Here is a 14,552-nt window from a genome sequence, read left to right as displayed (position 1 = left end):
CCCCCTTTTATACCCCCTACGCGAAATGACCGAAATGCCCTGGTGGGGGCACGGTATTTACATTCTGTTGCAATTGAAATTTTATCCAACGGCTCACAATGATCTGGTAATATCCGACGTCTCACGTGAGCCAAGCCCGAGATCCGACGGCCCGAGTCGCATCAGGAAACCGATCCGACGGCCGAAAATGCAAACGCATGGGAAGGCTCTATTTTGGTCTGGACTCTAACAATGGGATGTTGTAGAACCCAGATTTTTGTCGTCAGCTGAAATCGTTAGTCGGGTGCATCAACACAGCGTTGTATATCTCTACTGCCGAAGAAGGAGCGCAGCGTTGTAGCGTAGCTGAACTCTGTCTTTAGTAATGTTTTTTTTTCAAGTTCCAGTAAACAAGGCCCAACTGCACAGGGAGATTATTTGGATAATCTGTCTTGAAAGTCAACTCTTAAAACGGCGACGACGACCTCCACGTTTGTTCACGCGTTTGGGTGCCATAGCCAACTCAGATCCCCTTCTCACTCTGCTCTGCCGTTCATCTGGCTGTTCCCGGTGTCGTTCTCCTCGCCGGCGAGTTGCCGGGGTCATGCCACCAGCCACAGCCCAGCTACTCCGCGGCCGGCCGGGCGTCCTCCACGGTAGGTACATCCCCGTAGGTATGACCCAATCTCCTCCCACGTTCACTGTCGGTGCACTTGTGGCGCTCGTTGACTCGGGTAGCCGGAACACTGACAAGATTGCCGGCGTCTCCCTCTTCTCCAGCGCAGGCAGATGGCTACTGCGGCTGCGTTTGCCGGGAAGGCGGTGGCGATTCCTGCCATCTCCTTCTTGGTTGGAAAGGCTTTCAGCTACCTCGACAAGTACCACAGATCTGAAGGCATGGAGGAGCTGAAGAAGCGGCTTGAGCTGGCCATGCCAAATATTGAGGCCGTGTTCGACGCCGTCAACCCAGACCACGTCAGGGAGGAGAGCCCTGCCCTGGACAAATGTCTGTGGCAGCTCAGGGCCGCCGTCGAGGATGCTGAGAACGTTGTCGATGAGCTCGAGTACTATGAGCTGGAAGAGAAGGCCGAGGAACGTAAGGTTATTGATTGGGGCTCTTCTCTTACTAAGATGAAGCACAAAGTTGTCAGATCTGTTAAAAAAGTTAGTAGTTTGGACAAGACCTTGAAGAATTTTTCTCAACGTGACACTCTCAAGAGACTGAGAAAAGTTGTGGAAGGTTTGAACAGATCTGCTGCAGGCATAGCCAATTTCCTCGCTATCGCAGACCGTCTCAAAAAATCTGCTTCTGCCAGCCAGCAGCAAGTTGACGCAGATCGTGAGACAAGCTCTGAATTGAGTGTATCTAAATTTGTTGGGCGAGAAAGGGAGAAGGAGAAGATCATTGAATGGATAACCAAGACATCAGTTGTGTCGGCTGATGGTGTGACAAGAATCAATAGTGTACCTATTATTTCAGTGGTTGGTCATGGTGGCATGGGGAAGACTACTTTGGCTCAGAGCATATGTAAAGAAGATGCAGTGCGGAATCATTTCAAGGTCATCTGGGTCACGGTGTCTACCAACTTTGACGCAACAACGCTGACAAGTAAAATGCTGGAATCTGTTACAGGGGTAAAACCAGGTCCTGATCATTTGGAACCATTGCAAAAGAATCTCAAAGAGGAGCTCAAGTCTATGAAGTTTTTGTTAGTTTTGGATGATGTGTGGGAAGATAAGAAAGAATCTGAATGGGCTAAACTATTTGCTCCTCTCAGGAGTTTGAACAGCGGAAGCAAAATTTTGCTGACAACCAGAATGCAATCAGTAGTACACACGGCCACAAGCTCAATGGGAGTTGAAGGAGGTCACTGCTTGACACTACAAGGACTAGAAGAAGATGAAAATATTAAGTTGCTCAATCACCATGTATTTTTCGGGCTGGATCCGCAAGATTGTGAACACTTCAAATCAGCTGGAGAGCAAATTGCAAGGAAACTAGGAGGATGCCCCTTGGTAACAAAGGTTGTCGCTGGGCATTTGAGAGGGAATATGATGATTGGATACTGGAACAGGTTCTTGCATGAAGAACTAAAACAGTTCAGTGGAACCGAAGAGGGTATCATGAGGGTTCTCAGATTAAGCTACTATAGACTACCAACGGAGCTTCAAATTTGTTTCCGATACTGTTGTATATTTCCACAGGACTACGAGTTTGAAAAGAAAGAATTGATCCAAATGTGGATGGGTTCAGGATTGATCTCGCAGTGTGCAAGTGATTCACAAACTTTTGAGGATATTGGAGCACAAATTTTGGTTCAGCTGAATAAAAGTTCATTTTTTGATCTGAAATCCAGACCGAATATTACTAACGGAAGAAAAGAAGAATACTATGTAATGCATGATTTGATGCATGATTTAGCAACAGATGTGTCCTCGGGTGAATGTGCAAGAGTTGCTCATGCTTCGTTTTTTGAAGATGATAACCGCACTATCAGACACATGTGCATTGCTAATATTCACAGCTTTTCTATTGAAGAGGTCAAAAAAATCTCCAACTTTAAGTATTTGCGCACTATTGTCATTGATCATAGTGATGCTGAGGTTAAAAAGGATGTAGTTTGTGAACTTGAAAGAGTTATTGAAAGCTTGGAGTTCTTGCGTCTCTTGCGGTCAAGACAGAAACATTATGATTGTGGTTTCCACCTCACTGAAAAATGTGGCAAATTGATACACCTTCGCTATCTCAGTCTGCACCAGATATCTCCAGAGGGGATATGCGGGGTTACTAGACTGTATCACTTGATGCTGTTTTACTGCAAAACTGTTGGGAATAAAGAAGGAAAAGAAATGTCACAAATAAGATATTTGGGGAACCTAGATGGCTTGCGATATGTATCATATGGATTTAATAAGAACAGCCATGGTGAATTTGATCCTGTGGAATTCTCGGTTGGCAGACTCACTCGTCTTCAGGAGTTGAATAACTACCTGGTAAAAGAAAGCATAGTCAGCAAATTAAGTGAAGTCAAGAGCTTAAGAACTCTCCGCAGGCTACAAGTATGCGGGCTTGAGAAAGTCAAGAATCCGGAAGAAGCTAAGGATGCCAAGCTGAATGAAATTATTTCTCTCAATTCTTTGTCACTCAGTTGGTTTGGCGAACAAAACAATAAGGATGCGCTAGTTCTTGAACACCTTGAGCCACATTGTAATGTTATGGAATTGGAAATTGCTGGATACACTGGCGTCAAACTTCCATTTTGGATTGAGGACCTCACTATCAAAAACCTGGTGTCACTTGAGTTGCGTGATTGTTTAAGCTGGGAAGGTCTTCCCTCTCTTGGAAAGCTAGTATGGCTCAGGCATATTAAGTTCCAAAGACTTCTTAAGCTACAACAGATTGGTCATTTTTCTAGTAATACCTCCATGGAATTTTTTCTACCTCCAAGGCTTGAAACTCTAGAAGTGCATGATTGTCCAATGTTAAGTGAACTACCTGTTCTACCTCCAAGCTTGGTGCTATTGAGGATATCAAAGGTTGGACTGACCAAACTTCCTATGATTGACGGTGGGAGCAGTGAGACTAAGCCATCACAGTTAGTGAGCATTGTCGTCGAGAGATGTGCTCTTCTAACTTTGCTAGAAGGGAGTCTATTGGAGCAGGAGATGTACATGGGAGCTCTCCAGTACTTCAAGATCGAAAACTGTCGCAATCTGGAGTCTGGGTCCATTGCATTTCATGGAATGAATAGACTTGCAACACTCTGTATCGCGGATTGTACCAAGTTTAGCACAATTGGAACTATTAAAGGAGAGCTCACTTATCTCAACCATCTCCTCATAATTGAATGCTCCGGCCTTGTATCCCTCCCCTCAGCAGATGTGTTCATGAGTTTCAAATCGCTACGGCATATGGTGATATATAGATGCGAGAATCTCTTGTGCTTGGGAGGTCTCGGCTCCCTTCCATCTCTGCAATACTTACAAATCGAATGCTACAGTAAACTTGTGGAGGTTGGGTCGTCCCTGACTCCACATGCATCATCTAGTGGCGAGGAAGATCATCTGGTGCAGATACACAAACTTCAGGTCGATCTCCCATCCATGCTGCTTGTCGAGCCACTCAAGAGACTCCATCGAACAATAGAGTTGGTAATTACACATGGGCCACAGATGGAGAGCTTACCTGAGCAATGGCTGATACAGAACCGCCAATTCCTTCGATGCATAAGAATATCAGAGGCCAAGTCCTTAAAATCTCTCCCACTAAGCATCCGGGAACTCTCCTCGCTGGAAGAGCTCTGTATTATGCAATGCCATTCAGAACTATTCAATGAGATCAGAGAAAACAACAACTTTGAATCATACATGGCACACACCCGTCGAGTGGCAATAGGTACATCCACTGGTCCAATTTTATCTTCGCCTTGCTATTCTTTACTTATTCACAACTTATCAGCAAATTCTCTCTATTTTCCCTTTCAATGTCCTTTTTGCAGGGAATTTTCTTCCCGTTGTAATCAATGTTTGCTTTGTTATCTACTGTTTGTTGCCATAGCACTTACAAGACAATCAACTTTTCCTGGCAAAATTAGATTCTACTGAAATCATGCATTCAATGCCAGTTCTGAGTGAGGAGTATTTGCTACATTGTGATTTCTTTGCTCACCTAGGTCCACTTTCTGCATTATGTTTAATATTGTAAATTCTACTTGCATTACTTCATGCATGTATGTATTTATTTTCAACCTCGATGATGGCCGACTAAATAACTGTGACAGTACCATACTCTCATGTAAGGGGAGGAGGATGGTTCTCCATCATGGGCAAGGAATGCGACATAAGGACTTACGAAAGACTAAGGTAATGCACAATCTTCGCAGAACAATACGCATTTTGTTCTCCTTATTCCCTGAATTACTTAGTACTCGTGTACTATAAGTACAGTTTGTCTTTGTTTCTTTATAGATAATAATGTTGGTATATTTAGGTGCCAACACATTCACTAATTAGTATCCGGGGACTCGGAAGTACTCCGTCCGTCCCATAATATAAGAACGTTTCTGACACTATTGTAGTGTTAAAAACGTTCTTATATTTTGAGACAGAGGGAGTAGAAAACAAGAATAAGCGGCTGTACCGCTTGTCCTTTCAGTATCATTACCTTGTATGTCCTCCTTATGGAATTATGTAAGGACATTAACATTATACTACTTGCAGTATGATGCAGTTAGTCTAAACTACATAAGTAAATGTTGATGTATTTCCATATATTTTTGCATCTAGTGACACGGCTAGTGAATTGCAGAAGCGCAACCTTACTAATTCCCATCTTTGCTTATGTATCTGTTAGATTATGCAGCAGTGGAACTGCATATTATTGTTAAAATCATTTTTTTCCTTTGCTGTAAAGAAACATGTTTTGATATGAATTTTTAAACATTTTTTTATCAGGTTTGAGGATATCGATTTACTTACTTCCTGGGGGAACCAACCAAATGATGACGAGGGAGATGAGACTCCCTCGTCATCATTTCCTTCATCAGAGCCATGGTGGAGGAAATACCAGTGTTGTTGGAAGAATGCTTCTTAGCCTACTGTTGCTCGGCGCCATCTGAAAGGTCTAGTAGCGGGATTGATCGCCCAAGAATGCGGCCTGCAGTAGATCTGAGCAACGGCGAAGCCATCCTTCTGAATAAGTGGATCGGGACTCTTCTTATTTTATCTTCTTTTATTTACAAGTGAGAAAGGAGATCTGGACCTTGTGTTGTTTGTGTGTACGATGCGAACCAAAGTTTGGCGTATAAATAACACTGTACTACTCCCTCCGTTTCTAAATATAAGCGCTTTTAGAGATTTGAATATGAATGCCATACAAATGATAGACATATTTTAGGGTGTAGATTTATTCATTTTGCTTCATATTGGAATCTCATAAAAGGCTTATAGTATATACGAAAATCGATGGTGGGTATCTTCAAACCTACTTCGTCTTAATCATTCCACACGTGCATATGAATTTTTCATTGAATCGCACATTACAGGATCATAGCAATTATAGCATAGAATATAAAATCTTAATATGGAAATATAATAATACAACATTATTGCCTTTAGGGCATATTTTCAACATGGGCACCATTTGGCACTGGGGCGACGAGGCGGTTGAGTCGACTGCACGCGGCGTACGATCTGAAAACCGTGAGGTGGAGAGGATGTCGACGTCGTACACTGGTCGCTCAACGAGTTCTGCCGCACGATCCACATGTGGGGCTAGAACTAGCCGCCCACGGACATGGGTGGCTACGGTGGCTTCTCCTCCTTAGAGTCCTCGGCCTCGATCTTGGCTGACTCGACGTCGTCTTCATCATCCGAGACCGGATCCTCCTTCACAACAGACGAAGACGGCCCCAACGACTGGGGCGGTGGCGCAAATTGGATCCAGAGCTCCTCCTCGATCCGGGTCTTGGTGTCGCGGTAGCTGCTCCAAGGGGTAGCCACCGAGCAGCCACCATGTCCCGTTCTTTTCCGCCTCGGTATTCTTGCCCATTGTGGCGGTCGGTGTAGGTGTGGGTTTGTGGCGGCTTTGGGAGGGGTTGGGAGGATAGAGTTTGGGGAGATGCCATCCAACTTTAAGAGTCAGGCAGTGCGTCGGCATGAAGGCGGATAGGTGGCGAGCCAGTGAGAGCGACATCAATGTGGATGATTCTACAGCCGAAGAGGATTTTTGGGTGGGACCGGGTTGTCGGACACCACCGTGGCGGACGTCTGCATTTCACCTGATCGCTCCATGATATGGGCCAGGTCTGGTGAATTTTGGACGTCTGGACCGGCCCAATCAAATTTGATGAGCCGCGTTGGAGGGCTAAAGTGTCCGACCATACAGTCCAGACATTTGGGGTCGATTTAGTGAGCAACGTTGAAGATGCGATAGGCCAACATGCACTCAGTTGTAGCCATACAGTGACCATGGTTCATCAAACCGAAATACAACCCAACCAATGGATTAGATTGAAGAAGAGAAGGAAGAATAAAGATCTCATTTGGAATGTTAAGGGCAAAAATAGCATGATCTCAGAGAGCTAGGCGTTCATTACCGACAAAAGGGGTCACGTCGGGATGGACCTTGCGGGGGTGGAGGATGCCTAGGAAGACAGCCCTCGAGGTTGTCACCGTCTGTATCCTTCCGCCAGCGCCACCGCCTCCTAGAATTTGCCTACTCAAAAGCCGGGTTTGTTTAGGAGAAATACCACCATGTCCAAGGCCTGCACTAGTTAGGTCGTCGACAATCTAAATTCGTGCAACTGACTGAAGCGGCAGTTCTGATCCAGTCTTTGAAACAAGGATTGGTCCCTCAAAAAAAAGATTTGGTAATTTGGTACTGCAAGTTTCATAGGTCAAAGTATTTGAGTTTTTTAGTAAAATTTCATGGTAATGCTGCCCGACCACCACCTTCGCATTGCCGTTCTTTGCGTCGCTTTCTTTATGGCCCACTCCCATCGTGCCACCACCTTTCTTCTTCGCCACCCGTCTCCCGCCGCATGGAGTCCGGAGAGTCCGCGAGCGAGCCAGCAAGGCGGTTCCCAGGCATTAGCTCCTCCAACTATACTTGGTTTTCTTAGTAATCATCCGTATTTTGGCAAATGCAGCGCCATGGCTTGTGAAACATGAGCATTATGGTGGAGAAGAAAACCAGATAGTAGGATCTAGTTTGTGAAACATCAAATCCAATAGAAGTGAACCACACCAAAGATATCCAAGAAGGAATTGAGGGGAAACCTTTTGTAAGATCAAAAAAGGGGTTGGGATTAAGTGGGACTAAACGATCAAGAGCTGTGTGATCGGGGGAGGCGCCTCTCTAAGTCAAACCCTCCCCTACAACTCAAGCTGGCAATGGTTAATTATTACCCGTATTCCCGTGGGTAATTACTCTATTAGGGTACGGGAATATGCCAACTTTAATGCCTACGGGAATGCTGGTGGGTTAAATAGCTTACCCAGCACACAAGACGGGAATAGGCATGGGATAGCATTTTTTAAAGATACCATGGGATAGCATTAAGATGGGGGGCATGGGATAGCATTAATCGTGCCCGTTACCCGCCTTACTCGTGAAGTATACATGTAGTCCCAAAAATTAGTATGGTAGTACTCTGCGCCGGCGGGTCGGCTACCGAGCGTTGGATTTGCACGCGTGAATGGATGAGATTGCCGCGACCAAGTCATCTTCTTCCTTCTACACGCACGCATAAACACAGGAAAATAACATATCTCCACGGGTCAACCTCCTCGTGCTCGCCCTTGGCCGCCGCGTCGCAGCTCGCCGGGGTCGCTCGTTGCCGCAGCTCGCCCGAGGCACTCGTCGTATGCAGCTCCGCCAAGCCGATCGAAAGAAAGACGTCCCTAGCTCCGTCGGGCCGGGCGTGTCTCCCTCCCTCTGGTTGCAGCACCACTAGGTGAGGGTTCCAGCATTGTCGCAGCCCGCCGTCATAGCTCGCCGCGCGCCCGTCGCAGCACCGCGCGCCATGCAGCTCCGTCGCCACCGCTCACCATTGTTAGCTAGCCGTTCTCGGTTTGAAGCTTTTTTAGAAGCGCGTTGTAGCTTTCCTCCACGCCGATTGCAGCTTTTTGCCGCTGCGCGATGCTGACCTCCAGCTACCCTGTATCCAATTGAAACTTTTTTCAAAGCTGGCTGTAGCTTTCATGGTTGCTGGACATAGCATTTTTCAGCACTGGTTGCAGCTCTGACGTACATCCGTCGAAGCCCCTGCTTCCTTTGATTCCAGCAAAAAATGTTGTTGGTTCCAGCTCTGGATTTGCTGGTTGTAGCAAAAACAAAAGCTGGTTCCAGCTCTGGCTTTGTCGGGACAAAAATCATGTGTTGGAAAAGCCATTGCTGGTCGCTGCTTCCGCCGGTCGCCGTGGTAGCAAAAAATCTTGTCGGAAGAAGCTTTTGCATCATCATTCGCAACAAAATGAGGCGGTCGCCGAAGTCGACGTAGAAAACACTCTAGGCGATGCCCCAAAACTACGTGTTGGTTCCAGCTCTGGGTTTGTTGCTTGCAGCAAAATCAGACGCCGGTTCCAGCATCCCCTGTGTCATGGGTGTGCCTCGCCGTCGCAGTTATGTAGCTCGTCTGCCAAAGCTGAGGGATTGCTGGAGCTGGAGACGGCGCGCTGGGAGAATAGCCGGAGCTGCGGATAAGAGGTGGTCGTGCGTGTCGGGAAATCGCCGGCTGTGGGGTGGATGACGACCTCACCAGCGAGATTGGCTGCGACGGGGGGTAGACGGCGGCCTCGTCGGGGCCGCTCGCCGTCGCCGCTCGCTTGCCGGGGCCACTCATCGTCGCAGCTCGCCGTCGCAGCGGGTGGGGCGGGGGAGAAGCAGGAGCACGTGGTAGCGGGCGACCGACCGAAGCTTTGGCCGGTGCACCGTCCCTAAACGTTTACCAAATTAGTAGACCCGATGTAATTCCAGCCTCTACCCACCTAAATTTCCACCCATGCCGTCCATTTGGCCGAAAAAGCCCTAGGAAATCCGTAACCTAGCCACAACATACTATTTATTGTGCTGAAATATTAGTAATTTTCCATATTAGCTACATGTCAGGCGAGTGAAATTTTATTTTCGGTCAGTCAATTGTGGCAGTTGATTCAAGGTGCTTGGTGTCTTGGTGATACGTGTGTAGGAGGTCGACCGACTCTGTAAATTGTTCAGTCGACATGCGCCTCCACGCCTGCATGTCTCCAGTTCATGGCTTTTGCACACACGTGCATGGATGAAATGCATCCCAATTTTAGTGTGTGTGCATGCTTTTGTTCCCTGTGTTTGCTTTTGTTTTCTGCACGTGTTTGTATTTATTTTTTATTTTTCAGTTTTTTCTTTACGTGTATTTTCAGATGTTGAGTGTGTGTAAATGTATACACGCAAGTACTACATGTACAAATTATATTAGAGTATAGAAAGTTCACTCTTATATGTTTATTCTACATATTATAAAAAGTGCATTTTTTGTATTTTTGTATTTTCTTTCTTTTTTAAGGGTAATACCAATGCTATTTTTGTCCTAATTCAATCTTCTTAGAAAAATATATTTTCTATTATTATTTTTGTGTATGTATGCATACAAGTACTATACAATATGTGTGTAAATTATACTATATTGTGAAAGTTGCATTAGTATATGTTTGTTCGCTGCATATTTTAAAAAGTGCAATTTCACACAAAGTTGTGTGCAAGTTTTTTTATTTCCTTTCTTCGTAATAGCAATACAAATGTTACTAATTCATTTTCTCTTAAAAACTTTATTTGTCTTATTATGTTTTAGTTTTTATTTCATTTTATCCTTTTAAGGTTAATACCAACTAACTCATTCCTTGTTTAAAAACTTCTTTTTATGTAAATTCCACTATTATATGTTTATTCTTATATATATACTAAAAAGTGCAATTAATGTGTAAATTGTGCGCAAATTTATCATCATTTCCTTTTTTTCACTTTCTTTCTTCTTAAAGGGTAGTGCCAGTGTCACTATACTTCATTTCTTCTCAGAAAATGTTTTTATTGTTTGTAAGTAAGTATACACGCAAGTATGATACACCATTTGTGTCAATTATAGTAGAGAACAGAAATTGCACTGTAAATGTTTTTTTTTGCATATTACAAAATGTGCAATTTCAGGGCAAACTTGTATGTAAGTGTTTTGTTTGTTCGTCTTAATAAAGGGCTTCATTCTTCCCTAGAAAATTTAATTATTTTGTTTTTATTTAATTTTTTACTTTCTTTCTTCTTAAAGGGTTTCATTCTTCCATAAAAAAATTCATGATTTTATTTTTATTTTTTATTTTCTTTCTTCTTAAAGGGCTCATTCTTCCCTTGAACTTCATTATTTCGTTTTTGTTTTATTTTTTATTTTATTTCTTCTTAAAGGGTTTCATTGTTCCCTAGAAACTTTCATTATTGTGTTTTTGTTTATATATTTTCTTTCTTCAGAAAGGGTTTCATTCTTCCCTAGAAAACTTCATTATTTTGCTTTTGATTTGATTTTTATTTAATTTCATTTTTCTTTATTTAAGGGTAATACCAATATTCTTCTACTACTACAGGGTTCTTCTTGCATATTATAGAAAGCTCAATTTATGTTTGAAATGTGCGTATTTTTTTATTATTATTATTGTTTTCGTCATCTCCTCCTTAAAGGGTAATAAGAATATCATAATTCATCTTTCTTAGACAACTTCATGTTTTATTTCCGTGTGTAGGTATACACGCAAATACTATACAATATGTGTGTAAATTATACTAGATTGTGAAAATTGCACTAGTATATGTTTATTCTTTGTGTATTACAAAAAGTGCAATTTGAGTGTAAAGTTGTTGTGGGGACGGGGATGAGGGTCCAATACCCGTCTGGGTAATCCACATTGCCAGGTTGACCTACAACACGATTATACTTCTCCGATCAATCATTATGAGAACTGAGTTAAGACTAAATAATTTCTACTGATGCACTGGACAACTTTACCCGTTTCTAGTATTATTACACCTTAAAACTTGTCATAGTTCCGCATAGTAAGCTCACAATTATTAACTCTACATAAGAACATAGCTCAAGGTACGAAAAACAGCTCCACCACAAACTTCGCATGGATGATGCATTGATGCACCACAAATTTCGCTAAGTAGAGGTTTCAATGGTCTCCTCGAGATTTTCCTTCTTCTTGTCTGGACCAAATATAAGAAAGGCAACACCAACAGGAACTAAGAAATACGATAACACCTTTTGTCGTTGCTCCTGCCGCTCAAAACTGCAAAATAAAAAGAAATCAAATAGTACAAATTTAAATGATAGAGAAGTATTGGGTTCCACTATCAAGAGAAAACGGAACAGAAAAACTACACATAATGAATCCACTTACCGTTTTTCCTGTTCTAGCATACTTAGAGTTGCTTCATGTGCCTTTTGCAAGTTCTCGCCAAACTTCTCCAATGCTATCTCAAGACGGGTCTCAGGGGAGTGGGTGTAGTTTGAGCAAGAATGCTGTGAATAAATGGAAGTATTGAACTTTAATAAATTATTATAAAATTAGGCATTAGTTTGTCATGGCACATCCTGTATACACAGTAACTGGTTGCATATATTTCACAGCTTGAGAAGTTGATTCGGCTAGATCCGAACAACGAACTGAAGCTGAAAGGAGAATGATCAGGAGGACGAAGAGATTGGCATGTCGCCAGTTAAGAAATTTCTGCACCGTCTAAAAGGAGGTACCGTTAGAACATATCCTATGTACTTAAGTGTACTACAGTAGTTTTTCTTTTTGAAATCGTGTACTACAGTAGTTATTATCCCCACTAGTAGTCTATTTATCTCAATATGCGCACATGACATCTCATCAACTCCACTAATTTTATTTCTCTTAACATGCAATGCATGAAAATGTTACCTATACTAATTCCCTCAACATGCACACAACCTACTTTATCAACTACACTATTTTTTTAGGAAAAGCCTTCATGACGCACTTTATTTCAAGTTAAATAATGATACATCGTTTACTACACTACTTTTGTTTCTCTCAATATGCATGACAAATACCCTTACATCGTTTACTACACTACTATTTTTTCAAAACAAATTACTCTCTCCATTCATAATATAAGACATTTTTTGACACTGAGGGAGTATATAATAATTAAATACAACATACCATGTGTATTTTTAATCTTCAGTCGCATATTCAAATTCAAGACAACCAAATCTCATCAAAATAATATATTATAACCAACCCGCGTGGTCCCGCCGCAACGCGCGGGTTATCATCTACTCCCTTCGTTTCTAAATATTTGTTTTTCTAGAGATTTCAACAAGTGACTACATACGAAGCAAAATGAGTGAATCTACATTCTAAAATATGTCTATATACATCCGTAGGAGGGAGTTCATTTAAAATCTCTAAAAAGACAAATATTTAGGAAAGGAGGGAGTAGTAGATTTTACAACAACGCACAGTCAGATAACATCTAACAACAATTAATTTTGTGAATCAATGAAACCCTAGAGCAAGACAGAACATTGGGAGTAAATTGGGGGGGGGGGGGGGGGGGGGGGGGGGATGGGATTACCTGGGACTGGGATTCGATCCTCCCAGCACCACCGGAGAGGAACCGGCCTGGGCTCCGACGAAAGGACCCTAGCCCTAGCGGGATTGATCGCCCAAGAACGCGGCCTGCGGCAGATCTGAGCAACAGCGAAGCCATCTTTCTGAACAGGGGTTCAGAAGGAGATCCGGACCTTGTGTTGTTTGTGTGAACGATGCGAACCAGCATTTGGCATATGAATAAGGCAGTCGGCGACTGGTTAGAACAACGACGACTACAGAGCATGAGTAGCGGTCTGATGATGGAGGAGAGCGCGCCCCCAACGGCTCCTGTACGGCCGGGCGATCCCCGCGACGCGTGCGGGCGGCGGGCGGCGCCAGAGGTCAGCAGCGGGCCGGAGACGTGGACGGCGGTGAGGAAGGGCGCGGGGAGCAGGGTGGCCCAGTCCTCGGTCGGCGGCGTCCGGCGGGAGCCGTTTCTGGGCGTTGGCGGGGGAAGTTCAGAGGACGAGGAGGTAAGTCAGGTGAGCTCTGTTGGCAGTGATGGTGAGGGTCTGACGCGGGCACGGCCGCCGTGCTCGCTGGGCGACTTTGTCACGCGCGCCGAGGAGCTGGGAGGCTCCTCCCAGGCTGGTCGTCGCCGGCGCTTGGCGCCCGCGGCGCTAGGCGTCATGTGTCGTCACGTGGCGGGGTACCACGGGCGCGCTCGGGGGCTGACGCGCTTGCGCTTCTGATCGCTGCTAGGGACGCGGCTGCGCAGGAGATTGCTTGGTTGGACGCGAAGTCCAGGCCGCCGGTGATGGTCGCGCAGGGCGGCGGCGGCGGAGTGGAGCCGCTCGCTAGGGTTCCCCTGGCTGGGCATGTGCCCTGCCCAGTTGGGCCGTCCGGCCCAGTTGGGGGGCCCGTCCATCCGGTCTCGGGGCCTCGGTCCCCTGGGCAGGGGTTGGGGTTGGCTCCAGGGCCCGATCCTGTGGTGGCAACGGCCCAGGGGCCCAGTCATCTCCCGCGGCCCGGCCGGGTGGGGAGTCGCTAGGGTTGCCTCCCCGCCTCCCCTATAAATGGGTTTGGGTGCGCCGGGGCGGGCTAGATCCCACCCTAGGGTTCCCAGCCACCACAGAGCAAGTGCGTCGCTTCGGGAAGCAAGCTCGCCATCTCCGCCGCCTGTCCCCTCCCCCCTCTCCGGCGCTCCTTCATCGAGGTGGTGTGGATGGGCTCGCGCCGTGAGCGACGTGTGGAGAAGCCGCCGATGGTGCCTCTGGATCCAGAGGCCGAGAAGCAACGCGAGCGCGATCTGCGGGCCAAGGCCAAGACGCAGTTGGCGATTCAGGAGGCGGAGGCGGGGGGCTGGGGGCCGCCCCCTCCGTGGTGGATCAAGGAGCAGGAGCGCAAGCACCAGAAGAAAGAAGAGCATCGGGGCCGCGGGTTGGAGAAGAAGAAGGAGCTCAGGCGCAAGGAGATGCAGCACCCCTTCA

General features: G+C 45.4%; 2 protein-coding genes across 6 annotated transcripts; one reads left to right on the top strand and one right to left on the bottom strand.

Moving 5' to 3' along the window:
• The first annotated feature begins 342 nt into the window (after nt 1–342).
• LOC123145751 (disease resistance protein RGA2) lies at nt 343–5,843 on the top strand. Of its 5 annotated transcripts, none has more exons than XR_006472396.1 (4): nt 343–653; nt 760–4,375; nt 4,479–4,842; nt 5,434–5,843. XR_006472396.1 is itself a non-coding variant. In XM_044565239.1 (4 exons), the coding sequence occupies exons 2-3, from the start codon at nt 769–771 to the stop codon at nt 4,821–4,823; spliced, it is 3,651 nt and encodes a 1,216-aa protein (XP_044421174.1). In that variant the 5' UTR covers nt 343–653; nt 760–768; the 3' UTR covers nt 4,824–4,842; nt 5,434–5,843. The 5 variants fall into 5 exon arrangements, 4 of the variants coding, with proteins under 4 accessions (XP_044421174.1, XP_044421173.1, XP_044421172.1 ...); XM_044565239.1 differs by having other exon boundaries at nt 4,780–4,842; XM_044565238.1 differs by having other exon boundaries at nt 356–635; nt 4,761–4,842.
• Nucleotides 5,844–11,550: 5,707 nt separating this feature from the next.
• On the bottom strand, nt 11,551–13,855 carry LOC123141913 (uncharacterized). The gene is made up of 3 exons (XM_044560980.1): nt 13,106–13,855; nt 11,899–12,020; nt 11,551–11,787 (listed from the first exon to the last, which is right to left on the bottom strand). The coding sequence occupies exons 1-3, from the start codon at nt 13,364–13,366 to the stop codon at nt 11,658–11,660; spliced, it is 513 nt and encodes a 170-aa protein (XP_044416915.1). The 5' UTR covers nt 13,367–13,855; the 3' UTR covers nt 11,551–11,657.
• Between the last annotated feature and the right edge of the window lie 697 nt (nt 13,856–14,552).

The sequence above is a fragment of the Triticum aestivum genome, chromosome 6D (genome assembly GCF_018294505.1).
Source record: "Triticum aestivum cultivar Chinese Spring chromosome 6D, IWGSC CS RefSeq v2.1, whole genome shotgun sequence".
NCBI classification, from domain to species: domain Eukaryota; kingdom Viridiplantae; phylum Streptophyta; class Magnoliopsida; order Poales; family Poaceae; genus Triticum; species Triticum aestivum.
Note: the sequence above shows the minus strand (reverse complement) of the source record. Positions and strands in the feature narration are given on the sequence as shown.